This window comes from Anabrus simplex, chromosome 1, assembly GCF_040414725.1.
Source record: "Anabrus simplex isolate iqAnaSimp1 chromosome 1, ASM4041472v1, whole genome shotgun sequence".
NCBI classification, from domain to species: domain Eukaryota; kingdom Metazoa; phylum Arthropoda; class Insecta; order Orthoptera; family Tettigoniidae; genus Anabrus; species Anabrus simplex.
Window position 1 is genome coordinate 73753933 of NC_090265.1, and position 23163 is coordinate 73777095.

General features: G+C 41.5%; 1 protein-coding gene across 1 annotated transcript in view; it reads left to right on the plus strand.

Moving 5' to 3' along the window:
• The first annotated feature begins 7226 nt into the window (after positions 1 to 7226).
• LOC136886273 (thrombospondin type-1 domain-containing protein 4) overlaps positions 7227 to 23163 on the plus strand; it is a 173242-nt gene continuing 157305 nt past the window's right edge. The window contains exons 1-2 of the mRNA XM_068229310.1: positions 7227 to 7259; positions 14276 to 14480. Coding sequence (XP_068085411.1) covers positions 7227 to 7259; positions 14276 to 14480 — 238 coding nt within the window. The remainder of the gene's footprint in view (positions 7260 to 14275; positions 14481 to 23163) is intronic.

Below are 23163 nucleotides of genomic sequence, written 5' to 3' on the forward strand. Positions count from 1 at the left end.
TATGAGTAGTACCATAATCTGTGAAATGCCGCGAATCTACGCTACTTTTTATTAGTACCGCAACATGACAAATACCATGGTTCTATTTTACTAGCGATAAGTACCATTATTAGGGGCTGGTGCCTTGGATTTTGGACCCCTTTAGACTGCAAGCATCATCGATTCAGTATTGTGCTTTATAAGCAGTCCCTTGGTCAGTAAAACGATTGTTTTACGTCAGTTTCTGTGAAAGTGGAGCACTGTGGAACGGATCCACTGATTGTTTAAAATTCATATCCATCCATTCATTCTTCGTCCTCACGTTTTGAATTCTCATCAGTGAAGGATTTTGGACTTTTAATTTGTCATTACATTTCGTCTCATTTCGTACCAAAAGGGGCCGACGACCTAGATGTTAGGCCCCTATAAACAACAAGCATCAGCATCATCACTATTGCGTGTTTCTGTGGCGGTTGGTTGTGTACGTATATGAAAAGTAAAATAAAGTCAGAAATTTATTTTCATAATCTAGACGATTTTCTCTGAACTGCCCAATTACTATTTGATTTGCGAGCGTAAAATAATGCGTGTTTTAAGAGGATACCGCTTCACCGCTGATTCCTGAAAATTAAAGCAGCAAGAGGAAGTAGTCTATACAAGAAGGGAACTGGGGCTGAAAGGAAGTGCTGATTACCCGAGCTACAGTAGTGTGAAGAATATAATTCCACAAATGCCAGGCACCTCCAAAAATTTGGAATTATCCAGGAAAATGAGTATCAGCCTTAGTTTCAAAAGTATGTCTACCCTATAGTCCTTTACTCCTTGATCTGGGATCGGGGATGATATGAGATGAAATTTTTGGCATATTTTTACGGCCGGATGCCCTTCCTGTCTCCAACCACGGTTGAGGAGCTAATTAATATTAGATGAATGATGGCGGACGAAGCTGGGTAAGGAGGTGGAAGAAATTGGGTGTAACCTATGAATTGGAACTGTTCCGGTATTTTCCTGGAAGTAAAAGTGGAAAACCACAGAAAACGTCCTCAGGACAGCCGACGGTGGGGTTTGAACCCACTCGTCTCCCGAATGCAGAGATTGGCTCCACAGCCGTAGCTTGGTAACACGCTCGGCCACTCAACTCGGTAGCCTTGGATTAACGAATGCTATGAGCAAACTGAATGGGCGTCAGGTTCAAAGTGAAGAGATACTGTATTTTAAAATAGCAACAATTATTCAAGGCGCTCCCTACCAGGACGCTCCACTGATACAGCCCTCTGTTGATACTACCACCAGCCAAATGCCAAATTCAGACCGGAACGCTGGCGAGTGCCCCTCGGCTAGGGACGTCGGTTCCCTTCTACTTCTCCTATAGCCAACAGCACGTGGCTAGTCATTCAAGTGTTGGCCATGCCCAATGTTGCTTAACTTTGAAATTATCACGGTATCTGGTATTTCAACATGACTACACCGTTAGCATGTAGATACTACGTTAAGTAGGAAACGTTTTCGCACGTGCTCAGGAGTATTCTCGAATTACCGTAAATTATACATCACAATGCGGTACGAAGTCTGCTGCTTTCTCGCGTGTCATTCAAAAAGTTGGAAGAATTCGCTTGCCAGGAAAATTCCACTCGCAATGCTGAGTTTAGATCTACATACTCGGTCAGTGTTCTACACGACCTAATGGGAAATTTTCAGACTGCACCAGCCTTCCTTTAGTTTATTTACACCTGCTCTTCCACATAACTAGTCTGATTTTCAATGTGGCTAGGGGGGAGACCCAGCTTAACACGGGGAAAACAGGCCAATATTCATTCGATTGTTATATATGCTATAACGCTGTTGACAATTTATGCACATATCCCATTATTGGCATGCTTTAGGGCAATCAGAAACAACTTCAATGATGTCAAAATTCTAATTATAACATTTTTTAAATAAAATGTTCAAAATTTCCCGCCTTTTTAACAGTATATCATGATTTCCTTCATAATTCTCTTACTGTTTTACGGATAAATATGATTTTTTCAGGGTTTCCTCCCACAGTGTTATGCTACAATTTCAACCTCATTCAGGTCAATAGGATTTATATTCGATTTTATATAACATATTTATTTACAAAAATCTTAATATTTTCAGGTGTTCGGAATAAAAACTCGACAAGAATATCTAAATCACAGTCTATGACTGAGGTTCATTTTGTAGGTGGAGGTTTGATACATACTTTAAAAAAAGGAAAAGTACGAAAATTATTATAAACTTGGAATTTATAAGGGAAACAGTGATATATTGTTAAAAAGGTGGGAAATTTTGAACATTTTATTTTAAAATATCATTATTATTAGAATTTTGGCATTATTGAAGTTGCTTCTGGCTTCCAGGAAGCATGCTAATACTTTGATATGTGCAGCAATTGTCAACAACAATTGTAGCATAATTAACAATAGAATGAATATTAACCTTTTTTTCCTTTGTTGAGCTGGGTCTCCCCCCTTAGTTATTCAGTAGCTTAGTGGAAATTTTACACACATTTACCCGATAGAATGGTGCCCATATAATGAACGTTCTTCGATGGTTGATGCCTCATATTTCTTATTTCTAAATGCCATCCCTCGCCCGATGTCGAAAGGAGCAGTATTTGCTGGATATGGACTTCGTTTATGATGGGCTGATTGGCTCAGGGAGTAGACCGCTGGATTCCTAAACTCTAATTGGCGGGCTCAATCACGGCTCAGTCCGATGGTAATAGCAAATACTCAAATACGCCAGCATCGTACCGGTAACCTCTGAGGACAAACTTCCCGGCTACTGGGCTTCTCCAGAAAACCATGAAAGCTGTTAGTAAGACGTACTACCAACATGATAACATGATTGATGGGAGTAGGTCTCATACTTCCTGTGAAACGTCAACAGCTATCATTAAAAGCAGTGTCTTCCAGCTTGTTTTAGCAACATGAAAGGCAGACAGTGCATGTTGAGCAGGAAACACAGTTTCAGGCTTCCTCTGTGGGTGGGAGCGTAGAATACATGCACGATATCGTCTGGCTGTTGTAAGAAGCGACTGCAAAGGGAACCTCATAAGCTTTCAACTTGGGAGCGTGAGTTAGAATCCACGGGAGCCCTAACTGAGACTGCCATTACTTCCAATTACTTGTGCCAGCCTCCTCACATTCACCTCCTCTGTCCAACTCTTTTTCCCAATTCTTGTTTTCATCCTATCCCTACTGTATTATATTTGCAAGGTCTAAGATCTCTTTCATTTCCTTGCCTTCGTGATCCTTCACTTTCTTTTGCCGAAACCCTCATTTTTGAAGTGTTAGAACTTTTCTATTCCCGGCCCATTATAAATTTACTAGGGGTGGGCCTTGATTTATTACTGGTATCGGTGAGAAAAAGATCGTTGCTCACCCAGCCTATTTGTATGGAGGTTTATTTGTTGATGGATTTTTTTGGCTAGTTGTTTTACGTCGCACCGACACAGATAGGTCTTACGGCGACGATGGGACAGGAAAGGGATAGGAGTAGGAAGGAAGCGGCCGTGGCCTTAATTAAGGTACAGCCCCAGCATTTGCCTGGTGTGAAAATGGGAAACCACGGAAAACCATTTTCAGGGCTGCCGACAGTGGGGTTCGAACCTACTATCTCCCGAATACTGGATACTGGCCGCACTTAAGCGACTGCAGCTATCGAGCTCGGTGATAGAATTTTAATAAAAATTATGTATATTATTGTTATTAAAGTGATGGGTTTCAGCTTATTTATATTTATATTTTATTTATATTATTTATTTATTTATTTATTTATTTATTTATTTATTTATTTATATTGAATAAATCATTTTGTATGTTTTATGAAGTGTGGCTGTCCGAATCGTTGGCTGAATGGTCAGCGTACTGGCCTTCGGTTCAGAAGGTCCCGGGTTCGATTCCCGGCCGGGTCGGGGATTTTAACCTTCATTGTTTAATTCCAGTGGCCCGGGGGCTGGGTGTTTGTGCTGTCCCCAACATCCCTGCAACTCGCACACCACCTATAACACTATCCTCCACCACAACAACACGCAGTTACCTACACATGGAAGATGCCGCCCCCCCCCTCATCGGAGGGTCTGCCTTACAAGGGCTGTACTCGGCTAGAAATAGCCACACGAAAAAAAATAAGTGTGGCTTAGGGAAATGATTTAAGCTTTAGAGCTAACTGAAATTGAACTGATTTATACTAATGTTGTTGTAAGTACATTATAGGTTACGACGCCTATATTATAATTTCAGACAGCTATTTTCCATTCCCCCCCCCCCCCCCCGCCCTCCCATCTTGAAAAGGGTGTTGCGATAGTTTCGATATGAGTAAATATCGATACTTTTCTATCGATATACCGAGCTCGATAGCTGCAGTCGCTTAAGTGCGGCCAGTATCCAGTAATCGGGAGATAGTGGGTTCGAGCCCCACTGTCGGCAGCCCTGAAGATGGTTTTCCGTGGTTTCCCATTTTCACACCAAGCAAATGCCGGGGCTGTACCTTAATTAAGGCCACGGCCGCTTCCTTCCAGTTCCTAGGCCTTTCCTGTCCCATCGTCGCCATAAGACCTGTCTGTGTCGGTGCGACGTAAAGCAAATAGCATAATAATTTCTATCGATATTTCAGTATTGATATTTTGTTTCGATATGTTTGTCTTATCGATAGTGTTTGATGATATTAATGATATCGAAAAGATCGTTAGGAAAAATTAAGGAATAGCGGTATTAATCGAACGATTGTTAGAAAATTATAACTATAAACTTTGTGAATAGAGGTAGCGTGCCTGCCTCTCATCCGGAGGCCCCGGGTTCGATTCCCGGCCAGGTCAGAGATTTTTCTTTCGACCTGAGTGCTGGTTCAAGGTCCACCCAGCCTACGTGATTAGAATTGAGGAGCCGTGGTCTCGACAGCCCAGAATAACAGCCGAGAGGATGCGTCGTGCTGACCACACGACCCCTCGAAATCTGCAGCGGTCGCTGAGCAGGCCAAGGCCGTTTCAAGGGCGTTAAGTGCCGTGGGGTTTGCTTTGGTAGTACCCTAAAAGAAAGAGACGAGGTATTTTAATATAGAAAACAATTATTGACCGATGGCAAGGACATTTGTCCTTCTATTGTTGGTTGTCCATTCAGTTACCTGTGTTCTATGTGTGTGTGTATCTACCGTAGCTGCTGCTGCTGGCCTGCTGTATTATGCAGACATTTTCGACTTTTGCTAGCAAACTTGAATTATTCGTCGCACATGTTTCTACGTTGGTGGTTTCTCTTAAAAATGACTTTCAATCGGAAATTGCCTAAGCGCCTAGTTCAGTGTGGATGTCGTCATCATCATCATCTGTTTACCCTCCAGGTTCGGTTTTCCCTCGGACTCAGCGAGGGGTCCCACCTCTACCGCCTCAAGGGCAGTGTCCTGGAGCTTCAGACTCTTGGTCGGGGATTACAACTGGGGAGAATGACCAGTACCTCGCCCAGGCGGCCTCACCTGCTATGCTGAACAGGGGCCTTGCGAGGGATGGGAAGATTGGAAGGGATGGAAGGGATGGACAAGGAAGAGGGAAGGAAGCGGCCGTGGCCTTAAGTTAGGTACCATCCCAGCATTTGCCTGGAGGAGAAGTGGGAAACCACTTCCAGGATGGCCGAGGTGGGAATCGAACCCACCTCTACTCAATTGACCTCCCGAGGCTGAGTGGACCCCGTTCCAGCCCTCGTACCACTTTTCAAATTTTCGTAGCAGAGCCGGGAATCGAACCCGGGCCTCCGGAGGTGGCAGCTAATCACACTAACCACTACACCACAGAGGCGGACCAGTGTGGATGTACTGGACAAAAATAGATATCTAAGTGTCACAGTGTAATAAACACATCACATTCTTTGGACACACTACAAACGTTTGACCATGATTTTATAAATTATCTTTGATTCTCTTAATAATCTCGTTTTTCTTGGAACTGCCGTGGTCTCAAATTTAAAGAACTTCAATATGTTTTCCATTGTTCTGTTGTTTTCAATGGTCCTAAGATTTTTCTCATGACTCCCCTTTCTAGTACCTCCAGTTTATCTAAACTGTTCAAAACTAGACATTCACTTGAGTAATGACATTCTGGTTCCACCACTGTACTGTAGTACCTTATTTTAAGATGTTTAGATAAGCGTTTCTTGTTGTAAAAATTCTTAGTGATGCCATATGCTGTTTTCATCTTATGTAACATTTATTTCTCCATCAGATTTTTCTAAACCATTTCCTTGAATTATTTCTCCCATGTATTTGAATGTGTTTACTTTATCTATTCGACCAATAAGTGTTGTCAATGTGTTGTCTTGGGAATATGATGATTCTTCACTGATACTCCCTGTTTATAGTTAGGGAGTGATTTTTTGTAGGTGGGTGATCGGTCTAAAGTTACGCAGTTACATCCAAATAGTCCGGTATGTTTCTGATACAAACACCGATTCGCATCAAATTAAATGCATTGTACACACCTGAAAATTTTAAAGCATGGTTAATTCATTATACGGATAAGTACTGACAGCATAGATGGCTGCCTAGTCCTTTTAAAAGCACACAAACATGCCTACGAGTTGGATCAAGTTATAAAGGGATAATTACTGTTATATGTGAAGGAAGTTTAGTATAAATACTTCAGCTCAGATAAGAGGACAAGCGAACATCAGCGGGTGTCCGTCTGCAGAACCCGAGGAACATACTGTGGGGCAGCACGAAGAGTGTGATTCATGAGCGCACGTGGGCCCAGTAATTATCGGGTCCCGAGGCAGAACCCCTACCCCCTCCCGATAAGTCAATGCGTGCGATGGATGCACCGATAATACGTAATTAGCCCACCCTCTCTCTCCTCTCATTGTTCCCCGCACGCCGGGCGGCCTACAGGTGGGTGTGCGTGTGTGCTTCGCCCACTCCTCCAACTCGTACCTTCCATTTAAACAAGGGGATCAGAGTGCCAAGTTTGGTACGAACTGGAGTTCGACCTATTTTGTGATTAGTGCACCTTTTGGTATGCAAAATCTTAATGTATCTGAATTATCAGAACTTCTTCCCTATGTCCTGTGTTCTTCTTCGGATATCGCACGAAGTAGAGTGTCGGATGGCCCATTTCTCAACCTTCGGAACACTACCATGAAAGCGAGATTGAAAGGCTGCTCGATTCACCTAGAAGAACGTAAGCTCGATTACTGGTTAGGAAATATTTAGAAACGAGATTTCAACTTTTCGACGGTCAAATGACTCCCAGGTTCACTCAGCCTACACCAAAAGTGAGTGGATTAAACTTATAGGTAGTCAAGCAGAAAGCTAATCACTCTATTCCCCATTAGGCCAATGTTAGGGATAGTGGAAGCCTTTACCTTCCACTCCTCTAAGGGCCTTAGAGGCTGACACTGTATCACTGATCACGGAGGGGCCTAGCTGTAAATATATTATTATTATTATTATTATTATTATTATTATTATTATTATTATTATTATTATTATTATTATTATTATTATTATTATTTGTATCAATTTAGGAAGGCTCGGCTTGTGCCGGTAACATAATGGGCTGACTCGGCCTAAGCAAGGAGTCACCCTCTTGATTATGAAACTACAAGTACATATACTGTATGTACAAATATTTACAACAGAAATAATTACAACATATACATTTATACAATAAATACAAACAACTTCAGACTTCTTATGTCCCCGTTTTGGGAATCTGTTCTTTAGTATCACTGGAACTGCGGCCTGAAACTTCATGCTGTTTGGCGTGAGTCACAGGAAAAGTCGTTCCTAGGAACTTTCTCACAATGTGGCAAGTGCTCAGGAGGGTGGCTTTCTGTAGTTCAACGTATGTGTGATGATGCAGGTTTAATGCGGCCAGAAAGCTGTGCAAGCATTTTGGAATAACACCGGTACATGATATTACTATTGGAACTGTGGTGACTGATTCTAGTTTCCACAGGCGTTGTATTTCTATTGCCAGTTCTGTGTATTTTGATATCTTTGTGGCTATTGTTGTTTGCAGATTGGAGGTGTTTGGACAAGCAATTTCTATAAGGGATGCGGATCTTTTTGATTTATCGATTAGAATAATATCTGGCCTATTGTTGCTGAGCGTGACATCGGTTATGACTTCTCGGTCCCATAGTAGTTTATATGAAGAGTTTTCGAGAATGGGTGGAGGTGTATATTTCCAATATGCAGTAGATGACTGAAGAAATCCACATTTTACAGAAAGTTTCAGGTGAATGATTATTATTATTATTATTATTATTATTATTATTATTATTATTATTATTATTATTATTATTATTATTATTATTATTATTATTATTATTATTATTATTATTATTATTATTATTATTATTTAATAACTGTATAGCATCTTCCTTGTCATGGTGGTAAAGGCATGTTCGGTTCACCCGGAAGAAAGTGGGTTCCATTTCCCGTCAGTAAGACAAAAATGTTCTTCTTCTTCTTTTTCTTGTAGTGAATTCTCCATTACTGAAGGTTGGCCACAATCACAGCGAAGTATGTGCGATGTTCGGCAGTCCTCATCAGTCTACTCGAATCTAGTCCTGTCCAATCCCTTACGTTCCTCAGCCAAAAGTGTTTCCTTCGACCGCCACACCTACGTTCATCAATTTTCCCCTGCATGATCAATTTTAATAGGTTGTACTTTTGATCCCTCATGATGTGCCCAAGGTAGGCTGTCTTCCTATTCTTGATTGTACACACCAACATTTGTTCCCACCTCATGCTCTTGCGTACGACAGAAGTGGTCAGTCCACGAGATCCGTAACATCCTTCGGAAAATCCACATCTAGAAGGCATTGCTCTCTTAATGGTGTTACATATCAGAGTCCATGTTCCAGTGCCGTACAGCAGCTGATGAAGTAGTGACGTGTCTCCAAGCTGAGAATTCTGTCACACAATAGATTCTTCATTTCCAGAAAGCTAGCACGAGCCGTTTCTATTTCTATTCGTACCCGGATCTCAAAATCGGGTTCCAAGTCCTCAGTAATCCGGCCGCCGAGGTACTTAAACTTCCGTACTTGTACAACTTGTTCCCCGTAAATATCCATAAGAACGTGCGTGTTACGTGTTCTGGTAATGACCATCACCTTTGTCTTAAATAAATGATATTTCCACTTCCGGAGGTGCATATGGCCCTGAGATTCACTCAGCCTACACCAAAAATGAGTACCAGGTTAATTCCTAGCGGGGAAAGGCGACCGGTCGTGGAGAAAAACCATTCTACCCCACCAAGTGTCCATCTTACGGATAGTGGAATACGTTACTTTCCACCCCTCCAAGGGTCTTAATGGCTTGTACGGAGATGACTTTGCTTTGACTTTGCTATTAATTGTATGATCTTAGCTACCATGTGTCGGCATTTTTATTCGTCATCAGTTATCTCCTACGTGTCAGTTTCAGCGATCCATTGTACTCTATGAGATGACAAAGGAACAAATCTCTGTTGTGTGAGCTACGGCTGAGTTGCATTTAAACACCAAATATGTCACCAGAAAAATGTTACTTGATAGGGAACAAGGCAGTCAAAAAGGCTATAATCAGCGGGGACAGTGTTATAGTTACAAATTGCTAGCCTCTGGATGAATATTGTCGGTCCCATAGTGTCGGGGTAGTGATAGTGAGTTCGTCTCTTACCCGGAGGCCTCCGGCTCGATTCCCGGCTAGGTCAGGTTTTTCTACCTTTATCTAAGGATTGGTTCGAAACTTCGCAGTATACTTAGCCTTGGTGACATCTGACAATCAGATAGCGGCCCCGGTATCAAAATTCAAGAATAATGCCCGGAGGATTCGTCGTGCTGACCACACGTCACCTCATAATCTACAGGACTTTGGGATGAGCAGAGGTCGCTTCGTAGGCTAATGCCTCACCAGTGCTATAGCGTTGTGAGGTCGTGTTTATTTTTGGTTTGGAGAAATAGTATGTGTTTTACTTCCTATCAACTACCATTAGTTTTAAAAGACAGATGTTAACTTTTAATAGACACACAACTGTACAAATTTGATGAACAGATATTTCCGAACCACTTCAGACGAAATATCAATGTTTTCGGTTTTGAATACGTATTCATCCTCAAATATGAAATTAATTTCCACATTTCAATAAATTTCCGTAAGACTTAGAATTGAAGGACAGTGGAATGTTTAGTCAATAATCTTACCACCAAGGATAAAAAATATAATAGTAACAAACAATAGAATGAAATGTTCAGCCAAACATGAAACGCTCAAACCCGCGATATTCATAAAAGTAATGTTTTTTTGATGGCTTTAAGATTACAATCTATATTTTTCCGTCTTACCTTTCACTTGAAATTTGTTTATTTTCAGGTTGTTTCAGCAGTCTACAAAAATGAGGATTGTGTCTTCTGCACGAATCTTCTTCTCGCAGCAGCAGTAGCAGACTTATTCTAGAAGATGTGGCTTGATTCTGCCGCTGAAATTCGCTTCTCATTAATCCAATCGCTCGAAGCAAGTCTCGTTGTTGATATTTGATACTCCGCTTGTTGCTAATGAACATAAATATTCATATCATAGGTGTATGGCACGGAAGAGAGCACATGGGACATGAATATGAACTACATTTGCAGAGAATCGTCGGTGTGTGGCAGGAAGGCAATGTTAAAGGGAATAACTCTGCACATTTGGGATGAGAATATGAAAGCTATTTAGCCGTGATGGTAAAATCATGCTGGGTTCAATTGGAGGGACGTGTTTTCAATTTCCCGTCAGAAAGACGAAACATTTAGCAATAAGTCTTCCACTTCTACGGAGGCATATCATGACTCCGAATTTAAATCTGGAGACTGAAAGCGAAATAGAAAAAGGGCATAAAATCAATATGTGGATATCCCGAAATATCTGTGTTAAACGCTCAGAAATGTTTAATCATACACATTCCACATGACTTTCCCGTCAACAAGGAATGAAACCGTTTGTATTAGATACGAATGTGACTACAACTGCAAACTTTTCAGAGGGCTAAAAGATTAAAGATGAATTTAAATAGCTGCAAGCTAAACCTAGCCACACGAATGATAAACTTTATAAATTACTGTGTACTTATGATTAGCCTGCCCAAATCCATATCTGGTCAGATACAGGGTGCACAATGTACCATGTCTTCTGGTAGGAGAAGTTTGTTATTTTTATTTTTCTGTGGCACCGGGCTGAGTGTCTCAGATGGTTAAGGCACTGGCTTTATGAGCCCAAGTTGGCAGGTTCGATCCTGGCTCAGCCCGGTGGTATTTGAAGGTGCTGAAATACGTCAGCCTTGTGTCGGTAGATTTACTGGCACGGAAAAGAACTCCTGCGGGATAAAATTCCGGCATATCCGTGTGTCTGAAAACCGTAGAAGTATTTAGTACCACTTAAACACAATAACATTATTATTATCATCATCATTTTTCTATCTCAATGTTATCCTTGAGTTCGACAATACGAAAGTGGCTGAGATATGGCCAATTTTATTAATAGCATTCCCAATACAGCCATTCCCTGTGACGAATGGTGTGAAAGTGTTGTTCATGGGGTCGACTAGTTTGTGCATTTCAATAGGTTTGGCATACTGATGTAAAATAGCACTTTTCGCCTCGGTGAGGAACGCAAACGGAAACTACATCACTCCTCATTTCCCTTGAACGGCTCTCAGTGACCCCTAGGTTATCTATGGTAGCCGATAGTGGACCTGTTAAAGATCCAAACAGCCTTCTGGCTGAGGGCTAGCATACATGGTAAGGAGTGAAGGTTACTGGAACACTTAACTCTTGTTGCGTATCACATATGTGCTCCCAAAGTAAAAGAGTTTAGTAAAACTGGCTTTTGACCTGGTACAATCGAAAAGTCCCATCGATGAACTAATATTTGGAGCAATGCAATCGTTGTAAAAATCATAATACAAAATCATAATGTTACTAAGAGATACTTGAAAGCACAATATTATCAAGATATACAGTATGTTCAAGTACCGTCGCTAGAGGTAAGTTTCAGAATGACTGAGGATGAATTTGATATATAGATAGCTGCTTCATATTATGCTATTTCTAATCCAATCCACGGGCTACTAGAAATGCTAAAATGAGCTTGCTTTCATGAAGAAGTAACAAGAGTACATCGCCCTACTCTTTATTTGCCCAATTTTAGTATAAATTTATACTTAGTAAAGAAACCACCAAAATTGTATAAATTACCTTAGTTTGCTCTGCTCTGATCTTCTCTTCTCCTTCCTACCGAAGACCCTTCTAGTTAGGCTCCTTGACGGGGAATCTCTCTGTAAGTTAGCTGCTTATTCTAGCTTTGAAATCACTTGGCACCACCTTGGAATTCTTCTCTGTGAATTCGTATGTTCTTTGCGATCTTTTACCAGCTAATTAGTATTGACCATAAAGTAAAGTAAGCGTAGTAATACTATTAGAAATAATAACAATAACAATCTAGTGTCACATTTTGCACAGCCTGGTGGGATCAGTGATGCGAGCTTTGTCGCACATGTATTAAGGTCGCATGCCCTTCCCGATGCCAACGCTATGTAGAGGGGCGTACTCATCATTGCACGTTTCTACTACTACAATTACTACTACTACTAATAATAATGTTTTTGGTTTTTACGTCACGCTAAATATTTTTACGGTTTTCGGAGACGCCGAGGTGCCGGAATTTTCTTCCACCGGAGTTCTGTTCTTTTACGTGGCAGTAAATCAACCGACACGGGGCTGACGTATTTGAGTACCTTCAAATACCACCGGACTGAGCGAGGATCGAACCTGCCAAGTTGGAGTCAGCAGGCCAGCACCTCAACCGTCTGAGCCACTCAACCCGGCACAGGAGGAAACTGAAAGACCACCAAGGTTTTCAAGAAAGAGCCAAAGTTGAAGCCGGGAAAACCGTGAACGGAGGAAAGAAAAGAGCAACACCGGCAACGAATTAATAATAATAATAATAATAATAATAATAATAATAATAATAATAATAATAATAATAATAATAATAATAATAATAATAATGTTATTTGCTTTACGTCCCACTAACTATTTTTAAGGTCTTCGGAGACGCCGAGGTGCCGGAATTTAGTCCCGCAGGAGTTCTTTTACGTGCCAGTAAATGTACCGACACGGGGCTGTCGTATTTGAGCACCTTCAAATACCACCGGACTGAGCCAGGATCGAACCTGCCAAGTTGGGGTTAGAAGGCCAGCGCCTTAACCGTCTGAGCCACTCAGCCCGGCCCACAACGAGTTAAGAAGCACTGGGCAAGGATCAAAGCCCAGAGAAGACAGCTGAAATAACGTGGTCCTTAGTAGGCCGACACGAACAAATAAGAATAATAATAAGAAGTATAAGAATAAGAATAAGAATAAGAATCAGAATCAGAATAATAAGAATAAGAATGGCTTTACTAACTTCAACATCACAACAGATACAGAAATGTCGGAATACTTATTTGGCCAAAGACAAGAGAAGTCAATTATATATCACTAGTGGACCCGTGCGCTTCTCCACAGCATTCCTTATAAATAGGTCAGATAACTCATCTTGATATGCCTGTCGTAGTCATATTGTTTTTCCCGCCCATTTCAATAATGTTATGAACATTTAATACCGATAATATAGTTTATGGATTTTCCAAAAAAAAAGTGTTTATTTTTAAAGAAGATTCCAAAAACCAATGTTAACGTCTATAACATTTTCAGTTGTACGATCCCGCCCGTATGTGTGTCTTACCCTACAGTTTTCTTTCCCAAACAGTAAGTCATAATATATTTACCATACCGATTGGGAACGAAATTTGACTTAAACGGCATTCAGAGTGTTACAGTTCATCTCAGCTACCCCAAAGACTATGAATTCATCACTAATATCGTCATTTTCGGATTTTTAAGTTTCACCCCTTTCCTTTAGGGGTGCTAGGGGTTTCTTGCCCCTACAGTAATTTTTCCAGATAAAAGCAGAAATAAATTTTACGGAACACATCATAATCTTCACGTACTGTTGGGTAGGCAACCCGCTGACCGGACTTGTCTTGCGGTTTGCTTATCTTCCCCTATTATATTCTTCATCCCTTAGTGCCGAACTACCAAACAGATTTCGTTCAAACCACTTCATAATCCCTCTCAGATGTAATAAGAACAAACTGTGAAAATTTCAGCGAAATCGGACTAGTAGTTTTTGAGTCTATTAGCTTCAAACATACCAACATCCAATTTTATATATATGGATAATGCTGATGAATAAACTAATTTGCTTTCTTTTTTTTCTTTCAGATTGTCGGATGTGATGGTGTGGTAGGCTCCGCCAAGCGAGTAGACGCGTGCGGTGTGTGTGGAGGTGACAACAGCACCTGCCGCCTGGTGTCCGGTCTTTTCACACGACCTACCTTGCCTGTAGGCTATAACCTCATAGCGCAGATCCCCAGAGGGGCCTGTAACATCACCATCTCCGAGATGAAACATAGCCGTAACTATCTGGGTGAGTAATAATGACATTGCTTCTATTGTGGGTTTCTCTCCACGCTCCTGTTACTGAGAATATATGAGATGAGAGAAGACGACATCGTTGCCTAAATACAACACATCGTATATCTTCCACACAAAAGCTAGGATGAAACAAAGCTCCGCGTATAGAATCTTCAAGAGGAAATGGCGAAGAGATTTCTTTTTGTACTATCTGTTAGTGAAACACGCCCATGTTTAAACCTCGAATAATTTAATACAATAACCACTTAATAAATAAATGGTAACAGCGCATCAAACTGAGTAAATTTATGCGACAGCTAAACCATGTATAATGTATACAAGGAGGTCAAAAACGTGACCCGGTCATACAGGGTGTAACAAAAATTTACGGCACAAATTGCAGGACACATTCCTCACGTATAGACGAATAAATTTTGTTATGTGAAGATGGGTCAGGAAACGCTTTGTTTTCATGTTACCCGTCATTGTTTTCAACTCATTAATGATGGAAAACACACAAGAACAGAACTTACCAGCATGCCACATGCAACTCTTTCTCACAGGAGATGTTCAATATGCCCTCCGTGAGCAATGATACATGCTTCAACCCGCCACCGTAGTGAATCTCGGATACGCTGTTGTATCACTGGAGTACTGCGCATGGTTTCGCACCCTTCCATAATACGGGCACGGAGAATCTGAACATCTTGTATTGGGGTTCGATACACAAGAGCTTTTAAATGCTCCAATAAATAAAAGCCCAGTGGGTTTAGGACCGGAGAGCGTAGAGGCCAGGCAATTGGTCCACCTCTCTCTATCCATCTGTCACCGAATCTGTTATTTAGAATCCGACGGACTTTAATACTAAAATGAGGAGTTGCTCCATCGTGCATGAAGTATATGTATTGTCGCACAGCTAAAAGCACATATGCTAACAGGTCATGTAGAACATTGTCTACGAAACTATGGTAACTTTGTCCGTTGAGCCTGAATGGAAGAACGTAAGGCCCTACCGAACAGTCACCAACAATGCCGGCCCAAACATTGACAGAAAATCTTTAATGATGACTTGCTTCAACAGTTGCGAGAGGATTGAAGCCAGCCTACACATGCCGATTGTGAAAATGTACAATCTGATCTAGATGAAAGAACGTCTCATCTGTGAACAGCACCGTTGTACTAAAATTAGGGTTGACACTTTGTTGAATAAACTATTCGCAGAAGAGTACCCGTGGAGGAAAATAAGCTGCTGATATTCCCTGCACACGCTGTAAATGGTATGGATACACATGGTCCTCATGTAACACTTGCCAGACAGTGATGTGGTCAACATTTATTGTTGCAGCTACTTGTCTTGTACTGCAACTAGAGTCGTCGTCAACTGCATGAAGAATTGCCACTTCCCATTACGGGTCCTCGTCCTTCTAGGCCTCCTCCGGTCGCGAATATCAGACTGAAATGCCCTATGTTCCGTAAGACGACGATCAATGACTTCAAACGTTTTCCTACCGGGACAGCTTCGTACTGGAAACCTCTCCCGGTACAAAAGTTGAGCGCGAGCGCCATTGCCGTCTGGTAATCGATATATCTGTCCGACTCGTTGGCTGAATAGTCAGCGTACTGGCCTTCGGTTCAGAGGGTCCCGGGTTCGATTCCCGGCCGGGTCGGGGATTTTAACCTTCATTGGTTAATTCCAATGGCCCGGGGGCTGGGTGTTTGTGCTATCCCCAACATCCCTGCAACTCACACACCACACATAACACTATCCTCCACCACAATAACACGCAGTTACCTACACATGGCAGATGCCGCCCACCCTCATCGGAGGGTCTGCCTTACAAGGGCTGCACTCGGCTAGTAATAGCCACACGAAAAAAAAAAAAAAAAATCGATATATCTAATGGGCATCTGCAATCTCTGCATTTGTGTACACTGCCATTGCACGACCCAAGTCTGTGTAAGGCCGGCCATACACGTTGCGGCGTACCGGAGAGGTTTACCTGTACAGTTGACCTGCGCAGGTAAACCGGGGCGTGGGTGGCACCTACGTTCGATGAACCTGCACAGGTGGCCAGACCTGTACAGGCGAGCCAGGAAGAATCGAAAAACAATTCCGTTACCTGCGCAGTTGAACATAACTGCACGTCTGTGTGATTCACCTAAGACCTGCACAGGTTTCAGCTCAGTTGAAGCAAGACAAGCGCAGGAAGAGGGTCTTGCGTTCTGTTTATTTGTTTTTACAAAATCACTCGGTTTGTTTTGTTTTGTGATTTCTTTTTGGTTACCGGTGATTTTTTGTTTTGTTTCGATAAAATACTATACGAAACATGTCAAACCGTAAGCGAACTCAAGTTTTAGAGGAGTTTATCGAGTTGTACAAAACTGAACCTTGTCTGTGGCGTGTGAAGAGCAAGGAGTATCATAATCGTGCACTGAGAGATGCCGCTTATACAAAATTATTGACAAAGTTGAAGGAATCCGAGAGGTCAACTGATGGGCAAACCGTACCGTGTATGAGGTCGTCGCCTGTACAGGTTTACTGTTCAGATCAACTGTACAGGTAAACCTCTCCGGTACGCCGCAACGTGTATGGCCGGCCTAACCCGTGTGCTAGCCAAGGTCTACTGATCACTGGAACAGTTGAGGTTACCTGTAAAAAAGTAATGACGTAAGGTCGCATGGCCACAGGGACATGTAAAACAAAACAAAACACTGGCGGCGCAATCTACGATAATGACACCGTTGCCAGACGTAACCAAGGGTGCATGTTCCCTATGATTCTAACGTTCTGTTCTTGTGTGTTTCTCATGATTAATGAGTTGGAGAAAATGATGTGTAACAATGAAACAAACCGTTGCCGGACCCATGGTCATTTAACATAATTTCTTCGTCTACGTGTGAGGAATGTGCCCTGCAATTTGTGCTGTACAGTTTGCTATAAGCGTTAGAGCGTTGGTCATGCTTACGAATAATTTTAAAGAAGTAATGCTATATCTCTCATCATTGTAATTTTATCAGCTGCTGAATTTAGTCAATCAGATCGCTTCGCTGGCGAATTCAAATGGGCTTTGCGAGGCGGTGTTGCTAAATCTGTGCGTAGCCTAATATTGGCATTAGAGCGCGAGTCTAAGAATAAAACCTCACCATGCTAGGGGCTTGAATATGGACCGCCAAGCTGACAGGATCGCGCCATAGCAAGTACGCTACGGTGACACTGGCTAAACTAACGGTGTATTTGTGCTTGGTGGCAATTTCTCGGCATGGCTCTCAAGCGATCTGATTGGCTAACTTCAGCAGCTGATAAAATGTCAACGGTGTGAGATATCGAATTATTTCTTTCAAATTCTTTATCATTATAAGAGACTCTCTAACGCTCATTATACCCCGTTCACGTTTTTTCCGACCACCCTGTACAGGATGCACGAAAAATTCTGTCCAGTACCAACAGGCCGTGAAGAGAGGGTTGGCTACGCGATTTGGGTCTCGCAGCTGTGAGCTTGCACACGGCAGATAATGAGTTCGAACTACGTTGTCGGCAAACCTTAAGGTGGTTTTCCGTTGTTTCCAATTTTTACATTAGTAGATTTGTTAAAACTGCGGTTATTATTTAATTTATTTAGTGTATGGTACAAGTTAATCCGCGCACAAGTTGAGTAAGAGTAACATTAAGATAAACAACGACCGGGCGAGTTGGTCGTGCGGTTAGGGGCACGCGGCTGTGAGCTTGCATCCGGGAGATAATGGGTTCGAATCCCACTGTCGGCAGCCTTAAAGATGGTTTTCCGTGGTTTCCCATTTTCACACCAGGCAAATGCTGGGGCTGTACCTTACTTAAGGCCACAGCCGCTTACTTCCAACTCCTAGGCCTTCCCATCGTCGTCATATGACCTATCTGCGTCGGTGCGACGTAAAGCCACTAGCAAAAAAGATAAACAACGAATAATTTACAAAACAGAATAAATATAAATTCAAGATAAAATACAAAGTACGGTCACTTCCTTCCAGTCTACTTCTGTCCTATTCGATCGGAGGTTTTTCTCTCTTGGTGCTGTTTGGAGTAAAACAAATAGCACATTCCGTGGTGGAGAGGAGCAGGACAGTTTAAAATCAGAATGGGAACAACACTCTAACTAGCAAATTTCATCCAGATTCAAAAGGGTGATGACATAATGCTTTGTAGACAACGTCTGAGGCCCAGATATATCAAAAGGAGTCTCCACAACGTCTTCTAGAATGTTGCGAAACCTGGATATTTTATTATTATTTTGTCTAGAGGTCACGGAATATCCAAGATACCGTACGTCAAACCGGATATCGAATTCTTACACGAATGTAAAAAAAAAAGAACCGAGATCGAGCAGAACCTGATAAACTATTGCTGCAAAACTACATTACGTTACTTTCTCCAGTTGACAGTCGTCCGATCTTTGTTACCTCCATAAAATAATCAGTGGCTATACCTAATGCAATACTTTTCTAAAGTACTTCCCTATATACGTCGTCGTCGTCGTCGTCGTCGTCCGTCGCCCGCCAACACGCAACCGGTATACGCATCATGTGTGCCGCCCATGCCAAACCTTACAACAACGCTCAATATTCTCTCGTCTCCCTACTCTTGGTAACTTACTACCCGACATCGACATATTCACACCCTTTCCATTCTCCAAACCCAAAATTAAAGATTCCTTCTTTGAAGTCCTTTCCTGTTTTCTATTTTCTTCCATCCTTCTAATCCATGACTTTTCTTCTTGCTAACTCTGTAACCGACCCTTGCCAGTTATCCACTATTCTTGTTACATTGTCATCGTTAATAATTTACTGTTGTTACTTAGTATTGTTGCTTATACTGATTGTTATCGTATTATATTAATTTTTATATTATTATTGTAAAATCACCCTCAATCGGCTGTATCAAATTAATTAATTAATTCAATAAATAAAGAATGTTGAAGATCCCATATGCAGACCGCATCATCAACGAGGAAGTACTTCATTATACTGGCATATCGTGCGAATTCCTGGCCCTCGCAAAACGAAGCAGAGTAGCTTATTTCAGTCACATCTCCCGAAATTACAAAAGTGGTCTGGCACAACTGATTACATAATGCAAGATAACATGTAAAAGTTAACCATGGCGCGGAAACTCCAACAGTGGATCGGCATTCAGAATGCGACAACCCTGATTTGGGAAGCTCGATGATGTTCTTCAACTGTAGATGAGAAGAGAGAACTACAAAAAAAAAGAATTGTAATGTTGTATTGTTATTACAGTTTAAAGTTTTGGCCCCGTAGTATAGGAGTAGCGTGCTTGCTTCTCACCTTGAGGCCCCGGGTTTAATTACCGGCCAGGTCAGGGATTTTTACATGTTTCTGAGGGCTGGTTCGAGGTCCACTCGGCCTACGTGATTACAACTAAGGAGCTATCTGACGGTGAGATAACGTTCCCTGTCTAGAAAGTCAAAAATAACGGCCGAGAGGATTCGTCGTGCTGATCACATGACACCTCGTAATCTACAGGTCTTCGGGGCGAGCAGTGGTCGCTTGGTAAGCCAAAGCTATTCGGGGCTGTTGCGCCATAGAATTTGGTTTCTTGTTTTATTCCAGTTGAAAGTAGCCCTTGTAAGGTAGTGGAAGTAAACATTTACTGGAGGGAAGTTTCCTCTGTGAATTGCAGGAATTTTTGGGACAGAACTAGCATCCAGCACCCTGAGACACAGGAATTAACTATACGTTGTCCAAATCCCACAATTCTGCGAGCATACAGCATACCAATAACCGTGTAATGTGAAGAGAAAATCGCAGTTTGTTTAGTACTCTAGTCCTACACTCAAGAGAAAGAGTGTAAAATTTCATGTAAATATATTTTCTACCGATCATCGATTTTTGCCGTACAAATCTAAGCCGAGCCTTCGTGGCTCAGGCGGTAGTGCGCCGGCCTCTCGCCATCGTGTGCTGTGCTTCAAATCCCGGTCACTCCATGTAAGATTTGCGCTGAACAAAGAGGAAGCGGGACAGGTTTCTATCCGGGTACTCCAGTTTTCCTTGCGATCTTTCGTTCGATCAACACTCTCCAATATTAATTCATTTTATCTGTAAAGTCATTAATCATTGCCCCAGACGAGTGCGACGGGCTTCGGCAGGCGGCATAATTCCCATCCTCGCCGCTAGATGAGGCTTCATTCTTTTCCATCCCTGACCCGGTGGAATGACTGGAAACAGGCTGTGGATTTTTTCACAAATCTCAACCATTTACCTGTTGCTAGCTTATTATCACCATTCATTCAGATTATTCGAATCCACTTCTCTCATTGTGTTGGCATGAAATCGGTTTTACTCTCATGATCATATGGTAGACGTAGTTTTCTTAAACTAATCCGTCTTCTAATTCTGTGTTGGAGTAAGACTGACTGAGTTTCATTCTCTACGGAGAGAAACTGCTCCCTCTAGACAAGACTTATTTCTAATAAACTTAAATGTAATTTCACGGAGTCGAGAAGTTAGTCTGGAGGGAGGGAGAGGATCGTTCAACGAGTTCTTTCCTGAACTTGCCGATAAATTCAGTAGAAGTGAGTGCTGGGGTGCCAACATTAGCAAGGGGAAGAAAAGAAATGACCTTAAAACAACAAGGGAAATATGTTCTCCATTATGTGATGACAGGTGAGGCTGGCGTGTTGAAATTACTCGAGGTGTTTGGAAATGATTATCTGAGCTGAGTTTGTTTGTTTTTTATTTGTTCGTTTTCTTTCTTCCTTTCTTTCTTTATTTCTTCTTTCTTTCTTTCTGTCTTTTATTTTATACATGTTCAATGTTAACCAGGTTTTAGCTTTTGTTTAGACTCTAGGTCAATTGTCGTGTTCCCGAGAAGGAATTAATTTTTGTAGAAAAGTCATTCAAGAAATTAATTAATTAATTAATTAAAGGCGTATGGTCTCCGGAGAGGTCTGGTGCAGGTCTTTTTCTAGTAGACGGCCTATTAGGCGACCTGCATGTTTGTTAAGATGGGGGCCCTACCTAGGATGATTTCCAATGTTGAATACGCTACACACACACCCAGCCCCCGAGCCACTGGAATTAACCAATTAAGGTTAAGATCCCCGACCCGGCCGGGAATCGAACCCGGGACCCTCTGAACCGAAGGCCAGTACGCTGACCGTTCAGCCAACGAGTCGGACATTCAAGAAATGACTTTTCATAAGATTAAAATTTGGAGTAACAAATAGTTATACGTCCATAGACTTGAACTATATTCCATCATTTGGCTGGTGCTCATAAGGAAGAGTATCATTGAGTCAACAACTGGAATATGTTAAACGAGTCGCGTCGCGTTCAGATCAGTAGTAGCAAGATTTATTCAGATTCAGATGACCTAGATGGTAACAGACTTTCTACTTGTACTACGTGGATATACCTAGGTTAGATCTCTGGTACTGAAAGAGAGTTTTAAAATAATTCTGGAACTTTGTTGTTGTTTGAGTTATCAGTCCATAGTCTGGTTTGATGCAGCTCTCCATGCCACTGTATCCTGTGCTAACCATTTCACTTCTACGTTCAACATCCAACATCTGCTCTAATCTTTTTTGTCATATTCATATCCTCGCCAACCGCTACCGTTCTTACCAACTACACTTCCATCAAAAACCAACTGAGCAAGTCCTGGGTGTCTTAAGACGTGTCCTATCATTCTATACTTTATTCTAGTGAAATTTAATCGAATGGATCTCCTCCCACCAATTTGATTCAATATCTCTTCATTCGCGACCCGATATCTCTATCTCACCTTCAGCATCGTTCCGTAACACCACATTTCAAAAGCTTATATTCGCTTTCTTTCTGGGCTAGTTATCGTCCATGTTTTACTTCCGTACAATACCATGATGGAGGCACTTTTGTGTATATGGGGCTATGCTCTTTCTCCATTCACCATCCCTAAATTGTAACTACAATTAGTGGAAAATAAATAATAATAATGATCTAGAAGAAAGTCTTCAAAAACATATTTCTAATTCCTATATTACAGTAGTTTTCGAAGTGAGCAAATTTCTGTCCTTAAGAAAGACCTTCCTTGCTTGTGCTAGTCTGCATTTTCTGTCCTCCTTACTTCTACCATCATTAATTATTTTACTACCCAAGTAACAACATTCTTGTACTTCCTTTAAGACTTAATTTCCTAATCTAATATTTCCTGCATCGCCTGACTTCGTTCGACTGCACGCCATTATTTTTGTTTTGGACTTATTTATTTTCATCTTGTACCCCTTTCTCAAAACTTTGTCCATACCATTCAACTTGATATTATATCCTATTCGGTTTTCAGTGTCTGTTCGAGAGTGACAATGTGAAATGACATTCCAATTCTTCCAACACATTTTATAACAGAAACAAAATATTGAGAAATACGAGTTGAAATAACATACTAAGATGTTTTTAAAAGATCTATTGAGATCTATAAAATCCGCAACTCTCAACGGCATCCAAAGTTGACGCTCACTCTTAACCAGACGTCCTACCATAGTCAATGTGGAAGTATCAATGGTGTAAATATTACTCCCATTAGGTTATAAGTACTATCCGTTTAATAATGAGTGCCTTAATATGCGGTTATGCTGCACGTATCTGAGCTTTTAAATAGGTTACGCTTCAGGAGTTTGAATTGGACATACTTTTTATTGCAGTGGCCTAACGTCACACAAGCACAT